Below are 25,682 nucleotides of genomic sequence, written 5' to 3'. Positions count from 1 at the left end.
AAGCCTAGTATTGTATGAACTCTACCGAATTGTTGGCATTAATCAATTTAAAGTTTGTCTTTTTCAATTTTCCTTATTAAAATTTTCTGGAAATTGTTGTAGAATTCATAGAATTCAGACAATACTGTCTAAAATATGGTCTCCTTCCAGCGTATATATCATGTTATCAATTTTTGTTTAATTATGATTTTATTATATTGTCGATTTTGTTGTTTTACCTTTGTCCTATTTTCAAATCATTTATTTCCTTTTAGAAAAAAAGGTATACAGTTGAACACTAGTTTGGAAGATGGTGATCTTAAAGACAGGAGTAAAATTCTTCAGCAATGCATCAAAGTCGTAAGTAGACGATGATTTTAGCTTAGGATTTTAAGCATACATTATTAGCATGTGATTAATGACAATAAAATAGATTTTAATGCCAAGTTGATGATTATCAATTCTGAATACTGTAAGAATCGTTGCTGATATGATCGTTTTAAAACAAGTTTGTGATTACCATACATATTAGTACTAATAAGAATTAATATATGTGGTAATTACTTATATTTTACTATTTAAGTGATTCTGATTGATTGTTTTCGCAATTAAATCATTGGTTCAAAACATGATTGATAAAACTTTACCTATATTACCATTTTAGATACTTGAAAATGGTTCAAAAACAACAGACGTTAATCTTGACAACAGGCAGACTGAAACAGGCTGAATAACTGATAATTATTCGTGATTTATCTTATTGTATTATACGAAACATTTTAGCAATTTTCCCCATCCCTGATATACAAGATTATACAATGATGAAGATTATCTATAAGATTTTTGTGACATTTGTTTTTAAACATAGATGCTTAGGAACATTGATTGGGACACGAATTGTGATGAGTTTAATTTAATTAAAAGTTTATTACTTATCAATATTATTATTGCTATTGGGATTTGTATAGTGATTTTTACAATTATCAATCTTTAAAAAACGCTTGGTTATAAATAACTTTAGCGGGACGTTCAATTTTGAGATGCTATTATCCTCCCATGAAAAGATAAAGAGCCTCAGATAATTTAGCATTGTTGTTGCTATCGCCTCTTTTGATGGTTGTTGAACCGCCACTCTGATTTTCATTTGAACCATTACTGGTTACCCAATCGGCAAACTTTGTATCGACAAACTTTGTATCGACGCATAGTCGAAATGACGTTAACAGTTTGTAGCTGTCAAGTCTGATATGATATGATATGATATTTGCCTCGACATCATAAGCTTCAGATATTCGATGACGTCAGATGTCATTCACGTCACGTTGCTGGCGTAATAAAATTTTAAGCAAAAACATTCCCGCTAGTCGTTATTTTTGAGCCGCTAGGTGGCCGTAAGCAGACGATGACATTCGACTTCAAATTATCACTGTAAGACGAAAGAGCGTTTAGAGCGCTTTTTTAGCAAAAGGTAAAAAAGTCGTTAGTTCCTTTTGAAAGAGTTTGATGATTTTTGTTCTAAAACATGAGTAGTTATTACTACTTTTAAATGAATTATACACCTTGTGTCAAAATAATTTATCGTTATCACAACTGTTAGCACTTTATTGAAGCATTTCACTGTTTACTTTTTCACCTTTTCCGGCTAAATTTAAGCTGGTGTAAGCCGGATATCTTTTAACATTCCGCCACATTTCTAGAGTGAACGAATTAATGTCAGCCGAAATGTTCTAAATTCAACATATTTAATTTCATATCAAAGAGCCATTTAACACTCATATAACTCTATATAACTTATAATATAACTTTATTATTGGCACATAAAATATAAAAAAATGAATAATGTAAGGACACGCAGATACAGCCAATAGTTAATAACATACTACATAGAAAATGATAAAGGATTATCGAAAAAAAGCATTTTCTGTATAAGATAAAAATGATACGATTAGGATAAACAACGCCACAAAAAATAATAACTTATCGTGTACTAATGTACCAGTTTAATTTCCTATGCCACACAGTGATGTGGCTTGTTATATCGGTCCTCGGTCACACTCAAACCAGAAATTGATAATTAACTCACTCGTAATTATTATCAAAAACGGGACCATACGTACATACAAACTTAAGTTTTAAATGTTTTTTTTAATTTTATTTTACTCATTTGTGGTTTGTTATGAGCCCTATTATTATATCTAACACTAGCTCAGTTTTACCTGTTTTTTCAAAGCGCTTCTTTGTTGTTTCTTTGTTTTATCAATGGTTTTTATATATTAATAATGGTTTTATATATACAATATTTTATATGTCCACCTATCTTTATTTCATTAGTTTTCTATGCGTTTCCATTTTTCCTTCTACCTCCAACAAGTTTGTTTGTTTTCCTAGCAGCTGTTTTTTAAATGATAAGCCTTTCTTTTTTAATTCAACTTCGACACAAGAATGGATGAAAAAACTTAAGTTGCAAACGTTGTATAATATAAAAACTTTAGTAAAATATTTTTTATAATTGAATATAAATTTTATACAATAAAATGTTGATAAATTCAAGAGTAAAAACCATTTGATGAAATTTAATTTGATGAAACGTATTCCAGTTCCATTAGCTCAATCTTTAAAAAACAACCTTAACAAAACTAGCAAAAAAAACCCAAAGAAGCATAATAATGAATCGAACAGTTCCATGTGAGCCTGAGTTAACTGAGGAAAAATGACTTCAAATAAACTAACAAAAAGGAATGTTCCTGTAGCCAAACCTTGAAGGATAACAGCAAACAAAGAATTTGAACGGCTATTTGAATGCTGAAACAAGCTGATAAGAATACCAAGAAGAATACCAAATGGCGAAGATAAACTGAATATAAATGCACTTGTGTAAGCTTTGTGAGATGTCTTACATTGTGATACTCCCCTAAAATCATTTGGGTTAATGTCGGTTTGGTCATCATTATTTACATTTGTTTCTATTTGTCCAGTATCTGAATCACTATCGTCGACATTTTTTCTATAGAAAACATTCAAATTTTTTTGTACAGCAGTTGAAAAGTTTTCAGCCAATCGAATTCCACATGTGGTGGCGACTACAGTTTTGTGAATAATAATTGCGGTAAATAATGTCCACAGTTGTAAAGACGTGTTGACTAGACCCAGTGCAAATCCTTCAATGACTGAATGAATTATCAACGCCAATAAAAAAACTATTGCTCCAAATGTTGAACTGGTAGAATTTGTTAAAATTTCTTTATTTGAGTTTCCATTCCTGTAAAATGGCAGGCGATGTTTTGTTGATTTGACCTGTTCTCTAATATTGTCTTTGTCACATTTGGTATCAGGAGCAAATGTATTTGCATTCAAATGATATGGTTCGATGTCATATTTAGAGTTTTTTCCTATCATGGTAATTGATTTGTTTTTTGTAACAGAAAGTGATGAAGTTTCATAATTTAATTCACTTGAACAATCTACACTATTTTCGGGATTATTAACAGAATTATTTTCACAACTGATTTCACTACATGGTTCATCAAAATCCTTGTTACGTAATGCATCATAGAATTTTCTATTAAATTTTCTTCTAAAGGTGTCATTGTTTTTGCTTTGACAGATATTAGAAATTTTGTGCAAAAAAATTTCTAGAAACATGATGATGAAGAAACCGAGGCACATGATAACTTCTGCAAGTGGAAAGTCATCCAAAAAAAATAATATAATGTGGCTTTTTCGTTGAGAACCTGCAAAATAAAATGCAAATATTTATTTATCCACAATGTTAACAAAGCAAAAATCGAATCAAAAAACGAATTTTTATTCGTTACTAAAATAACATATCGTAACAAATTAACTTAATATCTTATTGTAATTGTCAAATGAATTTGTGTTCAATAATTTTTAAATCAGGAAAATGTGGCTTACGGTTTATTAAAGAGTTTTTTTCAAAACATGTTTAATGGTTTTTAAATGTATTAAGGGAGTCGCCCCTAAATATTTAACTGACAGTCATTCTAAGAACTATGCCATACTAAGTCAAACATTGCGCTCTGACAATTCAGGACAATACTTTTGACAGCATACCTACTATGTTGGTGTTATATAAGAATTAATATATAAAAATATTAAACTTACTGGTCAAGTTGGACTCATTACAATTGATTTCAAAGTCCTTTTTCAGTTGAGTAGAGATATTGATAAACCCTCCTCTAACCTCTGGCAGCATGTGAACAATGGTAGTAGCAAGAAACACTCCAGCAGCAAACCAATTAAGATGTCTAAGAACACGTTTTAATCGAATGCTTGATTCTGGGGATCTTTGTTTAAGAGCAATCAGTGCTTTGTTGTCAATAAACTTTATTGGCAGAGCGGTAGATATAAAAGTTAAGATAAACATAAACACACTTGCAACCAGTTTCTCTTTCCATGTCTCTTTCATTCTGCAATTTAGTTATCTTAAATTTTATTGTCTGTCATCTATTTTTAAAAAAAATCATAATTTAACAGCTTAAATAAAAATTATAATTTCAATCAATCTTCGTTTAGCTTCCAGAGACCCAGTTCCCCGAGGTAGGAAGTTGTTTTCTTTGCCATCAACTTTTAGCGCCAAATTAGACGATCAGTTATATCCATTTCATTTAAATTTAGAGCTTTCATGTCTTGCTCGATTGTTTGCGACCAGGACTTCTTTGGACGGCCTTTGGGACGTGTGCCGGGTACTTCAACATCTGCAAGAGAAGTTATGGCACTGTTTCCACTTCGTTTGACATGACCAAACCCCCGCAGACGGTGTTGCCGGCATTCATCTAAACCAGCACGACGCCAGATTTCGGTAGATTTGATGTGGTCCTTCAGACTAATTCATTGCATCCATCGTAGCATTTTTATGTCGGTTCGTTGAAGTTGTTCTAGTTTGGTTGTCATTGGCCATGTTTCTGCACTATATAACAACACCGGACGTATCACAGATTTATAAAGTTTGGATCATAGTGGAAGTGGGATGTCACGCCGCATCAATATAGAGGCAAGGAGATGCCATTTATTCCAGGCTGAACGTATGTGTGGTCGAACGGCAGCTTCAGCTGTTCCAGTACAATACAGAACATCTCTTAGATATTGATACGATGTGACTTTCTCTACCTTAATGGCTTCAAAAACATTGCTATTTCGAATTTGTTGTTGTGAATTAATGCAACCAGGACAAACAAAATTGGACACTCTAGATAAAGTACCAATTATTTTTGAACAACGTTTGTGACATCACTGGTTACACTCCTGACACTTGATTGAATTGTTACCTACACCAGCTTTACAAACTGAACAGGGCCATCGTCCAGCAGCTGTGAATTGGATGGGTTCACCAGTGTTCATTGCTTTGGTTTTGCTGATGTTGACTTTGAATCCATGATTGGCGAGTCTGGTGTTCCAATCTTCAAACATCTGTGCTGCATTCTGCTCAGACGTGGCTGTTAAAACGATATCATCAGCATATACTAGATTTCAAATGACACCAGTGCGTATCGGTTTTGTGATTTCTTCCATCACAGTTATAAATAACAGTGGACTGAGAATCGAGCCTTGGTAAATTCCATCGCCGATGTCAAATGCATTTGTGTTTCCAACCATAGTGCTGACGAGAGTCTTAGTATTCGTATACATTTCTATCACAAGTCGAACAAGATATCCTGGAATTAGTTGTCGACGTAGACTCCACCTGATTGCTTCACGGGAAACTCGATCAAATGCTTTTTCAAGGTCTACAAAAATGTGTGATAGTTGTTGATGCTTTGCGAGGTACTTCTCTTGCAGTTGCCGAAGAATGTGAATTGCATCAATAGTTGAATTCCCCGCTAGGAAACCTAATTTATAATTTCCGATTGTGATTCACGACGTTAATCTTCTCTCAATGATTTTCTCGACAATTTTCAGGGAGTGTTCTAACAGACGTATACCCCGATATGATGAACAGTTCAATGGATCACCTTTGCCTTTGTATAGCGGGACTGTCATGCTGTAGTTCCATTCAGTCGGCATCGAGCAATAGTACCAGATGCTTTGATTATGTCATTTTATTTCATAAATAAAAAATATTGTATATATATATATATATATATATATCTATATATATATATATTTATGTGCTGGTAAAAGACCGAATTCTTGACAGAATGTTATAAATTCCACCAATTTATTAGTGTTTATTAACTTATATTCGAACGTAAGTTGATAAACATAAATCGGTAGAATTTATATATATATATATGGGTTCAGACTGTCGTATATACAATTATTAAGAAATATTACCGCATTTTTCAACGCAGAAAATGCGGTGATATTTCCTAATAACTATATATATATATACATATATATATATATATATATATATATATAGTTCTCGTGTGACCGATGTAACTCTCACACAACTTTGTGTGGCATTGGGCAATCAATTCGGTACACGAGGTTCGTCTTCTCTAGTTTATTTGATGGTCGAATGTTATTCTTAATTATTAAATTAGACGCCCTCTTAGTGTTTTAATAAATTATTAATTTTAATCAACTGCTGTTGTTAGGAATCGAGATGTTTGTCTTAATAATACGTTTAAGTTGTGATTCGTATTTAGGTACTATTGTATTTTTTTATATGGTTTACATTCCCATTTATTTTAATATTAACATTTGTATCTCACACAAGGCTCTGAAGATGGTGTTTACACCGAAACAACGTTGTTAGGCAGCCAAATAATGTCACTAGTTCTCAATAAATACGATTTACAACCAATATTCCCTCTAAGCTGCGCGGCTGCGCGCCCGCGCAGTAGTTTGAACAGGCTGGCGCAGCTAATTTTTCTTCCGCGCAGTAAATCAAACAACTAACTCGGTATTGTAAAAATAAAAGTTCAAATAATTTTTTTTTCAATTTTATATAACCAAACCTCGTATTTTCAAAACTTTTTTAACTTAAGCGCTACATCGTTAGTCATATTTCGCTGCATTTATCATTGTTTATTTCCGTCGGAAATGTGAAAGCTTTATTCATTTATCAGTTGATAATAACGTAAAATCGTTTTGTAGAAAGTTCTGATAAATACCGATTAACATTAAAATTGATTTAAAGTAGATCAAAATTTAAAGCATGGAAGAAGATGCAGGAGTTAAGACAGAGATATCTCAGAAATGCTAAAGATATCTCAAAAAGTGAGTTAGAAGCAGCAAGGGATAAATACATCAGAAAGAGAAATCTAGCAAAGGCAACAAACAGGAAAGCAATAAAGGAATATGAAGAAAAACTAAGTGAGAACATAAGTAAAGACAGTAAAAGCTTTTTCAGTTACATGAGAAGTAAACAAAAAAGGAAAGATAAAGTGGAGCCTCTGAAGACTGATCATGGTAACATTGTAACGGAAGAAAAAGAAATGGCTGAGATGCTGAATAACTACTTTGGATCGGTGCTGACAAAAGAAAAATTAAATAACATAAAGGAGCCAAAAAATTGTTTGGGGGAAGCTAAGAAAGGATGCTTACAAGTGTTTACATAACAGAAGAGATGGTTGTCGAAATACTAGGCAGTCTCAAAGAGAATAAAACTCCATGAATAGATGAGCTGCACCCAAAATTTTTAAAAGAAATAAGACATGAAGTAGGAGCCACACTGTGCTAAATATTTAATGACTCTTTAAGATCAGGAAATATACCAAGGGATTGGAGGGACGCTATCGTCACGCCATTGTTCAAAAAAGGACGTAGAAGCAAAAATAGTAACTACAGACCAGTTAGTTTAACTTGCATTATATGTAAAGTATTAGAAAAAAATATCAAGAAGAATATAGTCGAGCACTTAAATTCTAACTGCATAATCAATGACAGCCAACATGGTTTTATGAAAGGACGATCCTGTCTATCTAACCTATTGGATTTTTTTGAAGATGTTTATGCTAACCTAGACTAGGATAACTCGGTAGACGTAATTATTTAGATTTTGCAAAAGCATTCGATAAGGTGCCACATAAAAGGTTATCCAAAAAGTTACAGGCATGTGGGGTAGAAGGAAATCTGCTACAATGGATAAAAAATTGGCTGAAAGATAGGAGACAACAGGTGCGGATAAAAGGAATAAACTCGAAGTGGATAGACGTAACAAGTGGCGTGCCTCAGGGATCGGTATTGGGACCACTATTATTTGTGATATACATTAACGACATCAACGAAGGAATAGTCTCTAAGATTTAAAAGTTTGCAGATGATACCAAATTATGTGTGAAAGTCAACAACGATGAAGATGCTGAAATAGTGCAAAAAGACCTAGCAAGACTGTACCAATGGTCCAAGGACTGGCAAATGCTTTTCAACGTTGACAAATGTGCAGTCATGCACTTAGGGAGGAAGAACGCTAGATATGAAAATAAAATTGGTGAAAGAGAACTACGATCGACAGAGGAAGAAAAGGATCTAGGAATCATTGTTCATCAAAGAACAAAACCGTCAAGACAATGTACAGCTGCAGCGGCCAGAGCCAATACGATCTTGGGATTTATAAGAAGAACAAAGGTCAGCAGAGAGAAGAATATCATACTGAAACTGTATAAAACCCTAGGCAGACCTCATCTGGAGTACTGTGTTCAAGCATGGAGCCTATATATGCAAAAAGATGAGGAAGTTTTAGAAAAAGAGCCACAAGAATGGTTAGAGGAATCGGAAAAATAGAATACGATGAAAGATTGAAAAAATGCGACTTAACATCATTAGAAAAAAGAAGATGTAGAGGAGATCTAATCCAAACATATTAATTGATCACGAACAGGGAAACAACACCATACTCGAGATTTTTCAGGCTAGTAAATAGTGATAAACTACGAGGACACAGATTTAAGATTTTCAAAAACTCGGATGGAAAAATAAAGAGCAAATTTTTCAGCAGTAGAGTGGTCAACGCCTGGAACGAGCTAAGCGATGATGCAGTTCTGCGAATTCACTCAACAACTTCAAGGCCAAACTCGGACAGATAGGATATTAGGAGATCAAATTAGTAGTGGTTCTTACACAGACCATAATCTTCTGAACCACTTTAAACCCCGTTAATAATAAAAAAAAGTAATTTTTTATATTTTTTGAATTTTAACATTTTTAACTGAATTATACATCTATTTTAATAAATATATGAATAAACCTTATTTATGTCTTCACATATTCATGTATTTGGTACGAATAAAGTTTTTCGACTATCGCAAATTTGCTCACACTGTTGTAATACTTGCTCAGTGAATTTAATTTTTGCACACAGCTTGGTCTCCTTCCAACACACACACACACACACACATATATATATATATATATATATATATATATATATATATATATATACACATATATATATATATATACACACATATATATATATATATATATATATGTGTGTATGTGTGTGTGTGTGTGTGTGTGTGTGTGTGTGTGTGTGTGTGTGTGTGTGTGTGTGTTGGAAGGAGACCTTATTTCATACAGTAATGTATGAATTCTACCAAATTGTTGGTATTAAATCAATTACTTATCATTATTTCTATTCCTTCTTCAGCTTTATCATTTCCTGACCAAATAATTTATACTTTCTTTTAGCCCCTTTTATTCTGGCCCCTTGATTCCTCCATGGAACTTCTTATAAACAGCCAAAGTCTTCTCTTGTCCTCAATAGTGCTTCAGTAACTTCTATGATCTTTCCAAGGATTGTACTTATATTCCAAGATCCAAGTCTAACACTGATATACTTTTCTTTCTGTGGGTTCTGCATGCTAACTTACTGTGCTATGACAGAATCTCAACACAGACCAAATGCATTACTTGCCCTATTCCTATTCCTGAAATCAATTGGCTACTAAATCATACATATTATTATATATATATTATATTTATATATCAATATTGAATATATCCCTCTAGTAGTCTAGTCTAAACTAAACTAAACAAAACATCCAACTAAAAAAAACCCAACCTTAAATCTAACATTTTAGTTTTAACTAATTCTAACTACTTAAAAACTAAGAAGCCCATGATGCTAATGCTAATCACTATTGTTGTGCTATCTATAACATACACCCCAAGTAGTGATTTGATAAATAAACAAAATTTTACTCTTATCTTTATTTTATGTGTAATATATAACTCCAAAAAGTCAAAAAAATTAATTTAACAAATAAATTTAATCTTATTTTGTTCTTATTTTTAAAAACAATTAATTTAATAAATTAATTCAATTATTTATTAATAATAGTAATAAACTATACATAGCTATTGCGATAGCCAAACTAATAGAAAAGACAAAAAAATAATTTAACAAATAAATTTAATCTTATCTTGTTCCTATTTTTTAAAATAATTTAGTTTAATTATTAACTAATGGAATAGACTAATAATTTTAAATTTTAATTAATAATGTTATAAATTTTATAATGGTCAAGAAAAAGAAATTAGACCAAAAAACCATACATCTACTCTTCTACAGTTCTACACTCTACAGAACAAAACAGAACTATCATTACATTACATAGATTTATACTAATTAATTAATATAAATTAATTTTGCTTTTGACGACAAACATCATTTCACAGCGAACACAATTTCACGAGCACGATATCACTATCAGTTAACAGTGTTAACTTAACACCTCCCACTACTGTTAATAAACGTATACGTTTCATGCAGGTCGGTTCGACGTTAGTTAAGTTGCCACAGTTAATTTTTTCACACATTCAGAGTAAATAACTGGCATATACCATGGACATAATGGATATGGCATAAAAATTAATTTATAACAAAAATTGTTTTTTGTTCTATGGTTCAAGCATCGTAGTTGTCTTCGTCAGCATCTTTGATTAATCGTCTGATCTGAAATTATTGCTTGCGAAGTTTTTGTCTCGTTTGCTGTTTTAAATTCGATTTCGTATTGCATTTTATATATTATATACTATATTTAGTACATTTAAAAAAGAAAAGGGATTAGTATAATTTTCTGCATTTATATATTTCGTTTTATACATTTTACATTCCACATACATACATACATACAAACGTACATATACACAATACACATACATAAGTAGTTAAGTACAAATGACATGACATTGAGATTAAACTATTAGAGAATCTTAATTCTTAACTTGTCAAAATAATATTAAAAACAATAACACATTTTTAATTAGAAAATATTTGCTTAGTATTTGATTTGACAGACACAGATTCTCAACCAAATCAAAATGCCTGTGTGTTTCATTAGAAAATACCAATCATCTTTTTTAGATGAAAATGTAACTTTACACAGGTTAATTTAATTTACACTATACTATAGCTGTAAAGTATAACACTATACAATATAATTATAATAATCAGCAAACAATTATATATAATAATATAATACAATAGTAATATTAGTAACATAATAAATGCATTAAATGGTAAGATGCTTTTCCAATGATATTTGACAAGGTTAGTGTTACGTATATAAAAACCAATCATTTCAAGGTTCAGTTGTATAATTTAAATTTTTTTAAAGTTATAATTTCGAAATTAAGATATTGTTGTCAGGATAATTTTTCTGAAGTGTTCTTTATTTATGTTATGATTAATTATATACCGGAAATAAACTTATTTTAATTTTTTAAGTTCGTAACAAATAATCTGATTCTATCATAATTCAAACATTTTGTATTTTTAGCCTTCTTCAGATGTAGTTAATTTCCGATAATATTTCTGCAACGTTAATAACTGATGTGATGTCAAGTGTAAATTTGGTTCGTATTTTTAAATCTATATATTATCAAGATTGTGTTACATTATAAGCCACCAAGTATTACAAATATCAGTTTTTATCAAATATTTTTAAAAATTTGCTTTGCGTTAAGTTTTGTTATATTTATATTAAAACATAAGAAGCATGTTTATGTTTTTTGTATAAGATAGAAACATAATTAAACATTTGTCTTGTCGTTCTGACCGGAGTTATCACCTTAAAGATATTAATTAGATGCCTTGCAAATAATAACATATATTCAAAAACGTCCAGTGTTAATAAAACTTTAATAATTTAACATTTCAGTTACCCTCAACATCATCGCGGCCAGTTGAAAAACCATCAACATCTGCTGTTAAATTGGTTTGTATGTTTGACAGGTTATAACATAATATACGTATCAAATACAATTTATTAAACTTTCTGCAACTCTCAAATACAAATAGTTATCTAAAAAAAATTTATATGGCTTGCATTCATTGATGCTTCTATTTCAAAAAACTGAATTGTCATTTAAAAATTACTTTATGAAATTTTTGGAATATATACTTGAAATGTAACAGACTGGTATTGATGCTTTGACGCCGAGAAGTTTGAAAAGGAAAGCTAATCAATCAAGTACGACATTGACTAAAACAAGGAAAGTGTTACAGCTGCAATAGAAGAATAAAGAGATATAAATTAAATGTTCAGGCATTTAAAGAAAAAATTAAAAAACTTAAAGAAATCAATGATGAACTGAACTCAAGATTGGTTACAAATTCCGGTAAAAATTTTTTATAAATTAGAAACTATTTTTTCACTATACATTTTTTGTTGAAATTGTATCATTGCTTCCAACCTAAAAATTTATTCTAACGTACAAATTCAGTAAGGATCATCTGGAGTTGTTCTTCAACTTTATCAGAAGTGCAGGTTTGAAAATATATAAAGTAATTTTTAAAGCACTTTAACTTCGTATATTATAATTTGACTTAGGAAAATGCAATGACAATCTCAATGTACAACAGTTTGAAACCATCTTTAAACAAGTTTATTTCAGATGTGGGATTGTCCTTGGGAAAACAAGATTTTAGCTTTATGCTTTTTCTATATGATCATCATAAAACAGTATACAAGAAAACATATATTACAATTGAATAAAAATAGGAACAATTGTTTTATATATATATTAAACATACTTTTGCTATCTGTTGGTAAAATCTGTATTTTTTATTTAGTCATTATGTTTTCATAAAACCCGTCACTCTAACATCTTCATTATTTTATATTTCATTTATTTTTTTATCTATGAAATCATTATTTTCAACATACTTTAACATACTTCAATCATATTTCATTTCTAATTGAGTCTTCACATTTGATTCATTCAATTGAAACAATATTTTTTATTTTCACATATTAAATAATACTTAATCTATATACAATTTATTTCAAAAATTTACTTTGTCTGACTGAATGGTTAGCTAATAACTTTCCATATCTCGTTTATCCTTTGTTTTGTATCTACTTATTTTTTTTTATATTTTGATCTTATTAACTTATAATTGTTTTTAATCTATTATATTTATTTGTGCACAAATTTTTCTTTCGGTTCTCTTATATGACTTGATCTTCAATATTTTTTATTATTCTGTGATTAATTTTATTCAATTTCAATTATTCCTGCAACTTTTTTATAGTTTATTTTATTCTTAATTTTCTTGGTTTTGTTATAATTTATTTGCTTTTTAATCATACTATGATTGACATTGAATTCAATTTATTGTTTCCTTTTCAAATCTTTAATTTATTACCTCTTTTCCGTTTTTATACATTAACATTGCTATTACTATTCCATACTGTGACTGAATTTCTCTATTTACAATTATTCAGATCAAATATTTTTTTCATTTCATCTTTTAAGTATTGTTCTTCAATATCAATATATACGTATATGATTGTTTAGGTACTGTTTATATGTAATGCTTACATATATATTGGGAAGTGTGTGTATGTGTTTGAGTAAAATGTAAGTTTGTATACTATACATTGTATAGTATATGTATGGGTGTGTAAATATGTGTATGTATATATGTGTATGTACTCATATATTAATTGGTTTTAAACATTATAAATTTTACATATATGCTTATATTAATTGGTTTTATATGTATACATATATTAATTGGTTTTAAACATTATAAATTTTTTATATTTTATATATATGTTTTAAAAATGGATTCTTAAAAAGTCTTAAAAAAAGAAAAATTATTTAATTTACATTTATTTAATCGAACTATGAACTTATGGATTACTTTTTAGAATGTTGGAGATTCCGCTTAGTTAAGAATTAAGATTTACTCTTTTGGAATGCCCTATTATATAACAAATTGAAATAATGCATCAACAATTATTTAAATTCTTCATTGTTTTTGAATTTGTTTTTTCATTCAAAACATTAAACAATTGGCCTTCAATTTTTCATTCCTTTCATAATTAGTTTTTGAAATTATGCTGACAACAAAAAATTTTTAATGTTGTAAATATAAATTAAACCCCAATATTGAAAAATGTTCATTATACTTTTTTATATATTCATCAACTAACAAAATTATTTTCAAGACCTTCTTTACCTAACATGTATGCCTTTATATCCAATCATTTAATGTTATCAAATTTTTGATTTCAATTTAAACATGCATTTTCTGCAAGAGTTTATTATTGCATTCTCATCTGCATTTGTAAATATCTGATCATTGAAATATGATCAGATATTTCAATAATTATTAATATAATCATTAATCTACATCATAATTTTACCGCAGCAATATATTAACTAGTTTCAAGTCATCATTATATCAACTTTTTTCATTCCAGAATGTAAACTTATCAGTTTTAACCCTTTCCTTACATTATTTGTCAGTTTTAATAATTCACTTTTTTATCTAATTCATTTTTTCATACAAAATATAACTTTTTTTGAGATAAACTTTAGATAATGCTATATCAATTGGAAGTTTCTATGGAAAAAAGATATCATTTCATATCATTTACAGTTTTTAATATAATATTTTTAAACATTTGTCTCTTTGTTGTCAAAGTAGTTGCCATTGACTTACATAAATGATTTGCACTTAAATATAAAACTATCCTTATTTTAATCACTAGAAGTAAATTATTGAAAATACATTTTAAAAAATTTATTTAAATTTTACTTATTTTATCACTGATTAAATGTAGAATTAACACAGTTTGCTAAAAACAGTCCATTTCATATTCTTGGCATACAATATATAGGCAGATTAATCATTAATTTACTCTGGTTTTTATCAATAACTATAAATTATTAAAATTGAATGAAGACATTTCCCATTTTTTATATATACAATGCAAATTCAAGAGACAACATAAAAGTTTATGAAATTTGGTTCAGCTTCAGATGATTATATATTCAAAAAAAGGTACACAAATGTATGATTGTCAACAACAACACACGTTTAGACGACATTTTCCCCGAGATCGGGGGTTGCCGTTTGGCTACCTATGATGAAACCGAAATACACCTCGACGCCATCCACATCTGTCACTCGCCTCAGTATCACGCAACCCCGCTTTCACCCTGTCCTTTTCCACCTGCTCTCTCCATCCCAATCGCGGACGACCCCTTCCTACCACTCCTTCAACCTCGAACTCCAACGCTCGCCTAATCCCGACCCTTTCATCCCTTCTCAACACATGTCCATACCACCGCAATCTCGATCTCCTTATCAATGTCACAATGTCCTGATTGTCAATGTCAATTGTCAATGTATGATTGTCAGCTATTGTTATTACAGTAATAATGAGCGGTCATACATTTGGTATACATACATTCTCATGAATTTACATATCACGTTTATAACAATAATTAAATAAAACGTAAAGACAAATTAATATGAATAAATGAATGATTGTGATTCATTCAGAATATCCATTGCAGAGCAGAGTGAGGGATAACAGTGCAACTTGAAATTTTGGAAATTAGTATCAAAAAAGCCCAACGCAACTGAAACACACCAGCAACGTTAGCAATCAAACATTACCAACTTATGTTGCTAGTTTTTTAAAGCGATATTCTCATTTGGTAATAACTCAACTACGGAAGCTATGACGATAATCGAAAACAAGAGATATTTTAAACATAGATAAAAAGCTAAATGTTTTTTTAAATTAATTTTTCATTGAAGTTTTAGGTTCTATGGATCAAGATTTTTTGCAAAAATTTATTTTAACCGATGTATGAATATATATATATATATATACATATGAGACTTGCCATATCCATTATATATATCCATGGCATATACTTATAACTATACTGGCCCTCGAACACATACTTGCACATTTTTGGAGTCTGATCTCACTCTTTAGTTTCCGTCATTGAATTATATAATTCCATGGTTTTCATTAAACTCATCAAATTATATATTTTTTACATTTTTATTTTTTAATAAATATTGATTCATTTTTTAAAAATTTTATTCATTTTAATTATTTTTCAACTGATTTATTTCATGTATTTGCATAATATTTATGCGTATTTAGATTTTTTTTCTGATGTACCAACATGCGACTTCAACTTGATTTGAGCTCGTCGTGTCCCGCAAGCATCTTTCAAACGCACGGAACACATTTTCAATGCGCTTTAGAGTTTAGTTTCATTATTAAGTTTTCCTCAAATTTTCATATTTTAATTATTAATAATTATTTTTTTTATTAATAACTCTTATTTATTTTTTACATTATATTCATTTTAATTTTCAACATTTTTTAGTTCATGGATTTTCGTAATATTTCAGCATGTTTAGTTTTTTTTTCTTTAGTGTCATAAGAATTGTAACGATCAGTGACAAATATTGTTGATTTTTGGCAAACATTTGTTACCAAAGTACTTTGGTGAACATTCTGTAACACAAACATTATCGCTAAAATTGTAAAGATAATTGTTTTGTCTACCTGTAACTAATGTAGATTATCGCAGACCATTAAAAAGACAATTACAATAGTCTAGTATTGCATACATTCAGATATCAATCAATCAATCCATGATCCTCCTTTGTTCATCAAAGGAGGATGGTGTACATCTAAGCCGATGGTGTACATCTAAGCATGCTTTTTACATTTTTTTTCCAAAAACTTTTTCCATCTTTGGCCAGTTTTATTGAATTCAGAATACCAACACCATCCATTCAGTAATGTCATCTATCCATTTTTTTGCAGGTCCACCAACTTTTTTCTTCCATTTTTTTTTCATAAGTACCATATCTTAATCAATCTTTTTTCCCTCATTCTACAAATGTGTCCAAAAAATCACAAATTTTTTTTCTATAACTTTGTCATATACGCATTTTGTCTTCCAAGTTGATTTCTGATAGTTTCGTTCTTTACTTTTTGCCTCCAACTGATTCCCAACCAATTTCGGTAACACTTCATCTCAAATGCTTTCAATCTGTCTTTGTCACTTTTCTTTATTGTCCATGTCTCACATGCATAGAGCAAGCTCGGAAAAACGCAAGATTATCAACTTTGTTTTTATAGATATCTTTCCACTTTTCCATATTTCCTTCAATGATGCAAACATTCCATGGGCTATTGCTACCCTTCTGTCAATTTCTTTTGTGCAGTTGTTGTCACAGGTTATAAGACTGCCAAGATACACAAACTGGCCTACTTGTTCGAGTTTTTCTGATTCATTTGAAATTCGCATTGTTTCTGCCTTTCCCCGTAATCATCACCTTTATTTTGTCTTTGTTGATCTTTTCCCCCTACATGTTTTAGATCAATTAGCTTTTGTAAACCTTCTTCATTGGAAACTAGAAGATCTATATCGTCTGCAAACTTGAAATTTTTGACAGTTCTCCTTCCTATGCCAATTCCACCCAATTCCGAATTTTCCATTTTTTCCATTGCTCTTTCTAACAATGTATAAATAGTATTGGTGATATTGAATCGCCCTGTCTGCTTCCAATGTCTGCCTTTATCCAATCCCCAAGTTCTGTACCTATTATTACCGACATTTTTGATTCTTCATAAAGTCCTTTCAGTACTTTGACCAGCTTTTCTGATGTTCCCATACTTTCTAATGTTGCCCACAAACCTTCATGCCAGACAGGATCAAACGCTTTCATAAAATCAACAAAGCAATGATAGATTGTCTGACCGCTACTTTTTGTATCTTCCATCAGCATTCTCAACATCAGAATTTGTTGGCTCGTGCTTCCGTCTTTTCTGAAGCCTGCTTGTTTTTCATGCAAATGTTGCTCTATGACCTTTTCCAGTCGTTCTTTTATGATGGCCAGCATGATCTTGCATATGTGCAGAATTAGTGCAATTGATCTGTAATTATTACTGTTTTTTTGGTCTCCCTTTTTTGGCAGCATAACCAGAACTAACTTGCACCATTCTTTTGGCCGCTTTTCCAAATTTCTTGACAGATTGTGTGAATTTCTTTACACACGACTTGTCCTCCTGCTCTTATCAGTTCTATCGGAATACCATCCTTCTCTGTACTTTTGTTGTTCTTCTTGTTTTACTTATTGCTCTTGTAATTTCTTTTCTCGTTATTTCATTTTCTTCTTCATTGATTATTTTTTTGCTTTTCAAAATTTCAAGCGTTTCTTTTTTGTATGTGTTCTTGTCTGTGAACAAGTCTTTTATATATTCAGTCCATCTATCCTTAATCTTTTTACTTTCTGTCAGGATGTTTCAGTTCAGATAACTTTTTTCAATTTATACAGTTGCTAAGTACAAGCGTTGGACAGAGTTCTTATATAACCATGCATTGACAAATTCAAATCAATTATGAAGCCAAGACTTGTTGCTGTAAAACAAAACTTTATTTTTATATTTTTAATGATAATTGAATTAATATCAGTTTTTAAAGGTGTTGCCGCGTGCCAACAGAAAAAAAAATTGTGTTTTGGATTGGTTAAACTAAAGTCTTTTTGTCAATCAATCAATGATTTTAACTTTGAATTTTTTTCCGAATATGAAACATAGACGAGGGTTCAGAGGCAATAAATTGGAAATCATCAAAAATGGCCAACCAAACCATGACAGTAAATTATATCAAACACATGTGGAGTGTAGATCAAAAATAACATTGCTCAAAAGATCAACCCTTGCGGTGCATCTGATGTAGTAATTTGAACCGTTGATGTTGATAATCTGTTGCGTTTGCTGCATGAAATATGATTGAAGCTATAGAGACTACTCTTTTTTTTAGTCTTTATTATTGTAGCTCTGACATACGCAGAACCATTTACTATGTTACAGATATATTATTGATATATCTTTTTCATTATGTTCTTCATGTCTTCAGCTATTGATCTGAAGCAGCCATCTTTGCCGCAAAGGCTGTTTATCCTTTTCACACGACGTGTACATGTATTTTATGTGCACGCGCAAGCACCGCATCATATACGCTGAGCATATGATAGCCATTGAAAGGTTTGACTCAGGGAGCATTTGAACCACTGAGCCATCTCGCCGGCCACTGCATTGCTACTTCGTTTGGTTTCTCAAGCCATGTCAACAGGTAATGTCATTAAATGTGTCAGATGCTTCAAGAAAATTGACAAAAAAAGTTAAATGAAATGTTATTGTCAAGTTTGATTTGTGACCCAACCAAAGCACTGTAGAGCCCACATGCAACATTGCGAAACACTCATCAAAAGCAAAAGTTGAGACAAGTAAAATAATCATCTGGGATGAATGAAGAATAACTCACAACAAAGCATTAGAAGCATTGTATAAAACTATAATAGCATTATATAGAACTATAAAAGATCTTTGCAATAACCCAAGTTTTTTGAGGCTCAATGATACTACTGTCTGGCAGTTTCCGCCAAACACTACCAGTAATTCCAAGATCGACTGAGCACTGTAGAGCCCACATGTAACATTGCAAAACACTCATCAATGGCAAAAGTTGAGACAACAAGTAAAATAATTATCTGAGAAAAATGCAGAATAGCTCACAACAAAGCATTAGAAGCATTGAATAAAATTATAAAAGCATTATATAGAACTATAAAAGATCTTTGCAAGAACCCATGTTTTTTTGGAGGGTCAATGATACTACTGTCTGGCAATTTCTGCCAAACACTACCAGTAATTCCAAGATCGACTGCTGTAGATAAAATATATGCTTTCCTTAAATCGTCAACGCTGTGGCTCTATGTACAGATATTAGAGTTGAGAATAAACATGAGAACTGCATTGCTGAATGATAGCTCTGCAGCAGATAGCAATTCTTTATGCAATTGTTGGCTAATGGTAATAGGTGTATTCCTATGGATAAACAAACGAAATAATTTCATTTCCACCAAATTTTTGCTAGATCGAATAGACTACATCAAGTCAGCCAAATTCCCGATCCAAAGTCCGATCCGCGCCTCATATCAACTCCCAGTCACTGGAAGGTAAACTACAAATGTTAAAAGCAGGAAAGCTCTCATTCCGAGAATTTCGATTATGTTAACAATATGACATGAAGAAATTAATTCAATTTCTTTATCAATCAAAAGATAACATGTTATAATCGTTATATTTTTTTACATTCGCGTTGATTATTTTTGTTCAAGTGATTTATATTTCTTGAAATTTTATGACCTTAAAATTTGACTCCGTTAAAATTTTAAGTAACTTTTTTGATTAACGTAACTCAGATTATTTTTTATATGAAATGAAATAAAATAATAAACACAAATTTTATTTTATCGTTTATGACTACAATTTACGGTGCATATTAATATTCAGTTTGAAAAATTAAGAATTTTTGTACTTAGCGATATATGTTGATATCATGATCATAAGACCAAACTGTTTGCAAAATTCATTGAGGAGTGCTGTTGAACATCGCGGAAATAGCGCTTTATAAACTGATTGATTGATTGACTGATTGATTGATATAATGGATATGGCATAATAATTATTACCTGCCTAATAATTTTTCTTAGTTCTATGGAATTAAACGCGTAAACATTAAACATTTTTTTGTAATAATTGACATTTTATTGATTTTTTTTTATGATCAAACGTCTTACTATCGTATTTTATTGTGGTAAAACCGGAGATGGATACTCCTATGGTTGATATTCATTTTTTCGGGTGATACGTTTTATCCCGACCGAGAATTCATTTGCATTTTTTCACAGCTAACTTCACACTTATGTCATTATATGTTTTGACATCTGATGTGGTGCAAGGCTCGTGTGTGAATAAGTTCAATTGATTTTACACAGTAGTTTTTGGTCGGTGCCCCTTGAAATATGAAGAGCAATAAGAAGCATTTTCGTCATGCTTTACATTTTTACCATAGAAGAGGTAAAAATGCTATTCAAGCCAGAAAGAACTTAACCGATATGTATAGAGAAGATGTGTTGACAATACGCCAGTGCCAGAACTGGTTTGCAAAATTTCCATCCGGTAATTTTGATGTCGAAGATGCACCACGTCCTGGAAGGGGAGATTAAAGCTGGAAAAGATGCGATAAAGGCATTAGTTGATGCAAACCGGCGAATAACAATACGTGAGATCGGTGAGAGATTAAATTTGTCGGATTCAAATGACTACCTGAAAGATCTGGGTTTAACCTCAAAGCTCTTTATATGTTTTCCCCATGTCCTCATAGAGAGAAATTTGTGTCGTCGCGATAAATATTGATGTAAAATGTTGTTGATCCCTTTTTGAAAATAGGTACGACATTGTTAATTTCCATTCGTTTGGCGAAAACCCGGAATTTAAAAAATATTAAACAAAAACTGAGATACTCACTCACAAATCCAGCACTTTCTACAACAATTCTTGAAAATTGGCAATTTTGTTCGTTTTTCTATAAAATGGATGACGAAGTTTGTAATTCCAGTCTTACTTCAACTAGCAAAGTTATATTACCATTATCATCCACATCAAATAAATACTTCCTCTGCTATTACTTAATTTCTTAACATGATTCCAAAAACTAGGATTTATGGTTTGATTTTTTTTAAAAGGATAGCAATTTGTTTTTTTTCTCAAATTCACAATTTTTTTTATAGCATTTCTTAAAAATTTAAATTTAGTTGAAAAAATGTTTTTTTGCGTTCTTACACATTTTACAGGTATGTACTGCTGATAACTTTCACAAAATGTTTCCACACTTGATCGACAAACTCTTGATCGACTTTGTCTCAAAAACAAAAATACCCGAAAATTACTGTCATACATAATATATTTAACAAATCAATAAAACAATATATTAACAAAGTGCTTCAATCAAAAAATTTACTCAAAATATAAATAATAGGCCTAACAAATAGCATAAAATTGAATTAAACAAGTAATAAATAAAGCAAGAATATTGTTAAAACCGCTGTAATTGTCTAGTTGCGTTATAATTTCAATTTAATATTATTTCGAATATTAGCTATTTTTTTATCCTTGTAGAACTGCAGAACCTTTAGATTATATTTTTTATATTGGTTATTTAAGTTTACTTGTCTGTCGAACTGTAGGATCTTTCGATTGTATAACTGTATATGAACGGGTTTGTGCATCGTAAAACTAGCGAGGTTTTTTAATCTTTTGATAAATCTTTTGCTTTTTCTGGCCCTTTTCTGGAACCCTTTACCTACTTCTCTGGCTACTTCTCCATCACTTACAAAGTTCAGAGCGGATCTCAAGACCCAACTGTTTGCAAAATTCATTGAGGAGCGCTGTTGAACATCGCGGAAAAAGCGCTGTACAAGCTAACTGATTGATTGATTAATTGATTGATTGATTAGTTGGTTGACTGACTGGTTGATTGATTGATTGAGGTTACCATCAAAGTTAGTATAATTATTATATTAGTAGCGATGTTGTGGTATGTAGTTGCGATGTGAATATTGGCGATTGTGCGACGTCGAACGTATTTATTATTTATTTGACTAAAAAACAAGTTTGAGGCACAGGATGACTGTGACTGATTGGGCACAGCCACCTTAACAATGAAAACATGAAAATTTAACTAAATTATGAAAATTCTGTAGAGTAATGCTACAAAACATGATTAATGAAACATTAAACACACACACACATATATATACAATGATAGGGTTCATGAGTCTGAATAACTGAAAGCAATCATACAAACCCTTATTCTTTTAGCAACAACATATATATATATATATATATATATATATATATATATATATATATATATACAACTATAAAGATAGAGTTTATGAGTCTGAAGAACCAAAAAAAATCATACAAACACTTATTCTTCCATCAACTACATAACTACATATAGACATACAAACACATAAACACATAAACATATATATATACATATATATATATGTATATATATATACAAATATAAGATATAATATAAATATACAATATTATGAGTCTGAATAACTGAAAGCAATCATACAAACGCTTATTCATCCATCAACTACATATACATACATATATATATGTATATATATATATATATACCAACATATATTACCAACATATATATATATATATATATATATATATATATGTTGGTAATAGACCATAATTTTTACAATTTATAGAATATTGTAAATATATATATATGTATATATATATATAAACATATATCTATATATACAATACATACAACTATAAAGATAGAGTTCATGAGTCTGAGTAACTAAAAGAAATCATACAAACACTTATTCTTCCATATATAGATGTGTATATATATACATACATACACCACAACTATAATGAGTTCATGAATCTGAATAGCCGCAAGCAATCATACAAACACTTATTCTTCCATCGACTTCATATACACATATGTCATATATACACACATACATATGCTGAACTTAATTTTGTTCTGCCCATATATATACATATATGTATATATATATATATATTTCACAATTTTTTGTAACACTGTTTTGATAAATTTTATAAAATCATCAACTCAACTTACCATATGTACTACCCAACATCAAACATCACGATCAGATCATCAGACTCTTCATTCATCAGCCCATTCATCAAATATCTGCATTGCCAAAAAAATAAATTCATGAGATCAGGATCCATCCTCAAAGCCGCAGCGATCACCAAATACATCAATAAACTATTTCAACTTCAACTCAAAAACTTTCACTAACAGTAAGCGTGAAAGCAAAGTCATGTGGGACTAAATCAACAAGATTAGAGGCACTAACAAATCATTCAACACGTCAACTTTGTTAAATTTCTTGTTACGTAGATCGTTTAATTAATTGATATAATATTGAAAGACATTAAAAGAAGAGAAATAAACTAAGCAACGTTCTCGACTTGTTTATTATCCACCGGATCAACAGAAAAAGAAAAAGTGAAGTTACATACAAAGCAAAGAACATTTGGTCCAAAGAAAAATAAATGTATATTATAAATCATAATGTTTTAATATAAAACATAAAACTTAACAAACTTCACAGCAAATTGATGCCAACACACTCAATACCCACTTTGCTTCCATGTCAACCGACCCGTCCTACAAGACTCCACCAAAAAAAGCAACTACAATCAATAGTCGTCAACATCAACAATTTACCCCATACTCCGTCCTGCACATGCTAACGAAGGCCTGTCCATCCGGTACAGGTCCCAGCATGGTTTCTACAAATCATCCCTCCATTCATCTCCAGCACTTAAGTTCACTCTACAATCACTGCTTAATGCATTCATTTATTCAATCCAGCACACTTCATCCAATTCCTTAAACAAATTACCCATCATCACCAATAGATTATCGCCCAATATCTATCACTCCCATACTTTCACGTATTCTAGAAATATTCATCGTTAGGTCATCCATGTTTCAACCATCCCTCCATCAAACCACTATATTACAAGATCAGTTTGCATTTCGCCATACAGGTTCATATACATTCGCAATCATCTCTCTTACTTCCACAATAACATCTTTCCTAAAAATAATAATTATGTTCATCTTATCGCTCTCGACTTTTCTAAAGCTTTTGACACTCTCAATCATATCTCACTTTCAAATAAGTTAGCCTCTCTTCCTCTACCTGACCACATTTACAATTTCTTGTAGGAGTCATTCTACTCTCTTTATCTCTACTCTTTCACCTACTCTACATATTAATTCTAGCGTAGTTCAAGGTTCTGTCTTTGGACCATCTACCTTTATCACCAATGCTTCTACTCTCAAAACTTTTCATAGCTCAAATCAAATCATCAAATACGCTGACGACACCTACCTTATCATCCCATCATCTAACTCAAACACCATCCAATCATAACTCGACTCATTAACTACATGGTCAAAACAATGCAACCTTTCACTTAATCTCAATAAATCATTCGAACTCATCATTTACAATAGCCGTAAAAAAATAACATTACCTCCTGAACACCCATCAATCACTCGCACAAATCAACTAAAAATATTAGGCATCACATTCACCTCCACACTCAATATAGCACCTCATATCAATTACATCATCACAAAAGGCTTTCAAACATTTCACGCACTCAAAACACTCCGTTCACATGGTCTCAGAGGCGTCAAATTATTCGACATCACCGAATCACTTATCATCTCACGCATCAAATATGCAGCTCCCTCCTGGTCTGGTTTTGCCACGCAACAACAACTTCAGCAGCTACAATCTCTCATCAAAAAACTAATTCGCTTCAACTACCTATCTGCATAATATCCTACCGTCACTCAGATATTCAACACACTCGATTCAAAGCTGTTCAAGAAAATAGAAAATAACAACAACCACGTCATCCATCCTCTACTACCACCAATCAAAACTACAACACACAACTTTCGTAAGCGCAAACATAACTATCAAGTCGCCGCCCAATCTACATATCAGGAAAAGACTTTCAACATAATACACCTCAAACACTCAATAAAACTTTATCATTAACACAACTAGT

The 25,682-nt window shown here is 30.8% G+C and overlaps 2 protein-coding genes across 2 annotated transcripts; one reads left to right on the top strand and one right to left on the bottom strand.

Moving 5' to 3' along the window:
* Positions 1–2,586: 2,586 nt before the first annotated feature.
* Positions 2,587–4,405, bottom strand: HELRODRAFT_172780 (hypothetical protein; the record flags this gene model as incomplete). The annotated part of the gene is made up of 2 exons (XM_009019419.1): positions 2,587–3,710; positions 4,102–4,405. 2 exons carry the CDS (start codon positions 4,403–4,405, stop codon positions 2,587–2,589), a joined length of 1,428 nt encoding a protein of 475 aa, XP_009017667.1.
* Positions 4,406–18,799: 14,394 nt separating this feature from the next.
* HELRODRAFT_172779 (hypothetical protein) lies at positions 18,800–25,447 on the top strand (the record flags this gene model as incomplete). The annotated part of the gene is made up of 5 exons (XM_009019418.1): positions 18,800–18,820; positions 19,202–19,299; positions 20,104–20,185; positions 24,203–24,368; positions 25,245–25,447. 5 exons carry the CDS (start codon positions 18,800–18,802, stop codon positions 25,445–25,447), a joined length of 570 nt encoding a protein of 189 aa, XP_009017666.1.
* Between the last annotated feature and the right edge of the window lie 235 nt (positions 25,448–25,682).

Source organism: Helobdella robusta, assembly GCF_000326865.2.
Source record: "Helobdella robusta unplaced genomic scaffold HELROscaffold_24, whole genome shotgun sequence".
Taxonomy (NCBI): domain Eukaryota; kingdom Metazoa; phylum Annelida; class Clitellata; order Rhynchobdellida; family Glossiphoniidae; genus Helobdella; species Helobdella robusta.
Note: the sequence above shows the minus strand (reverse complement) of the source record. Positions and strands in the feature narration are given on the sequence as shown.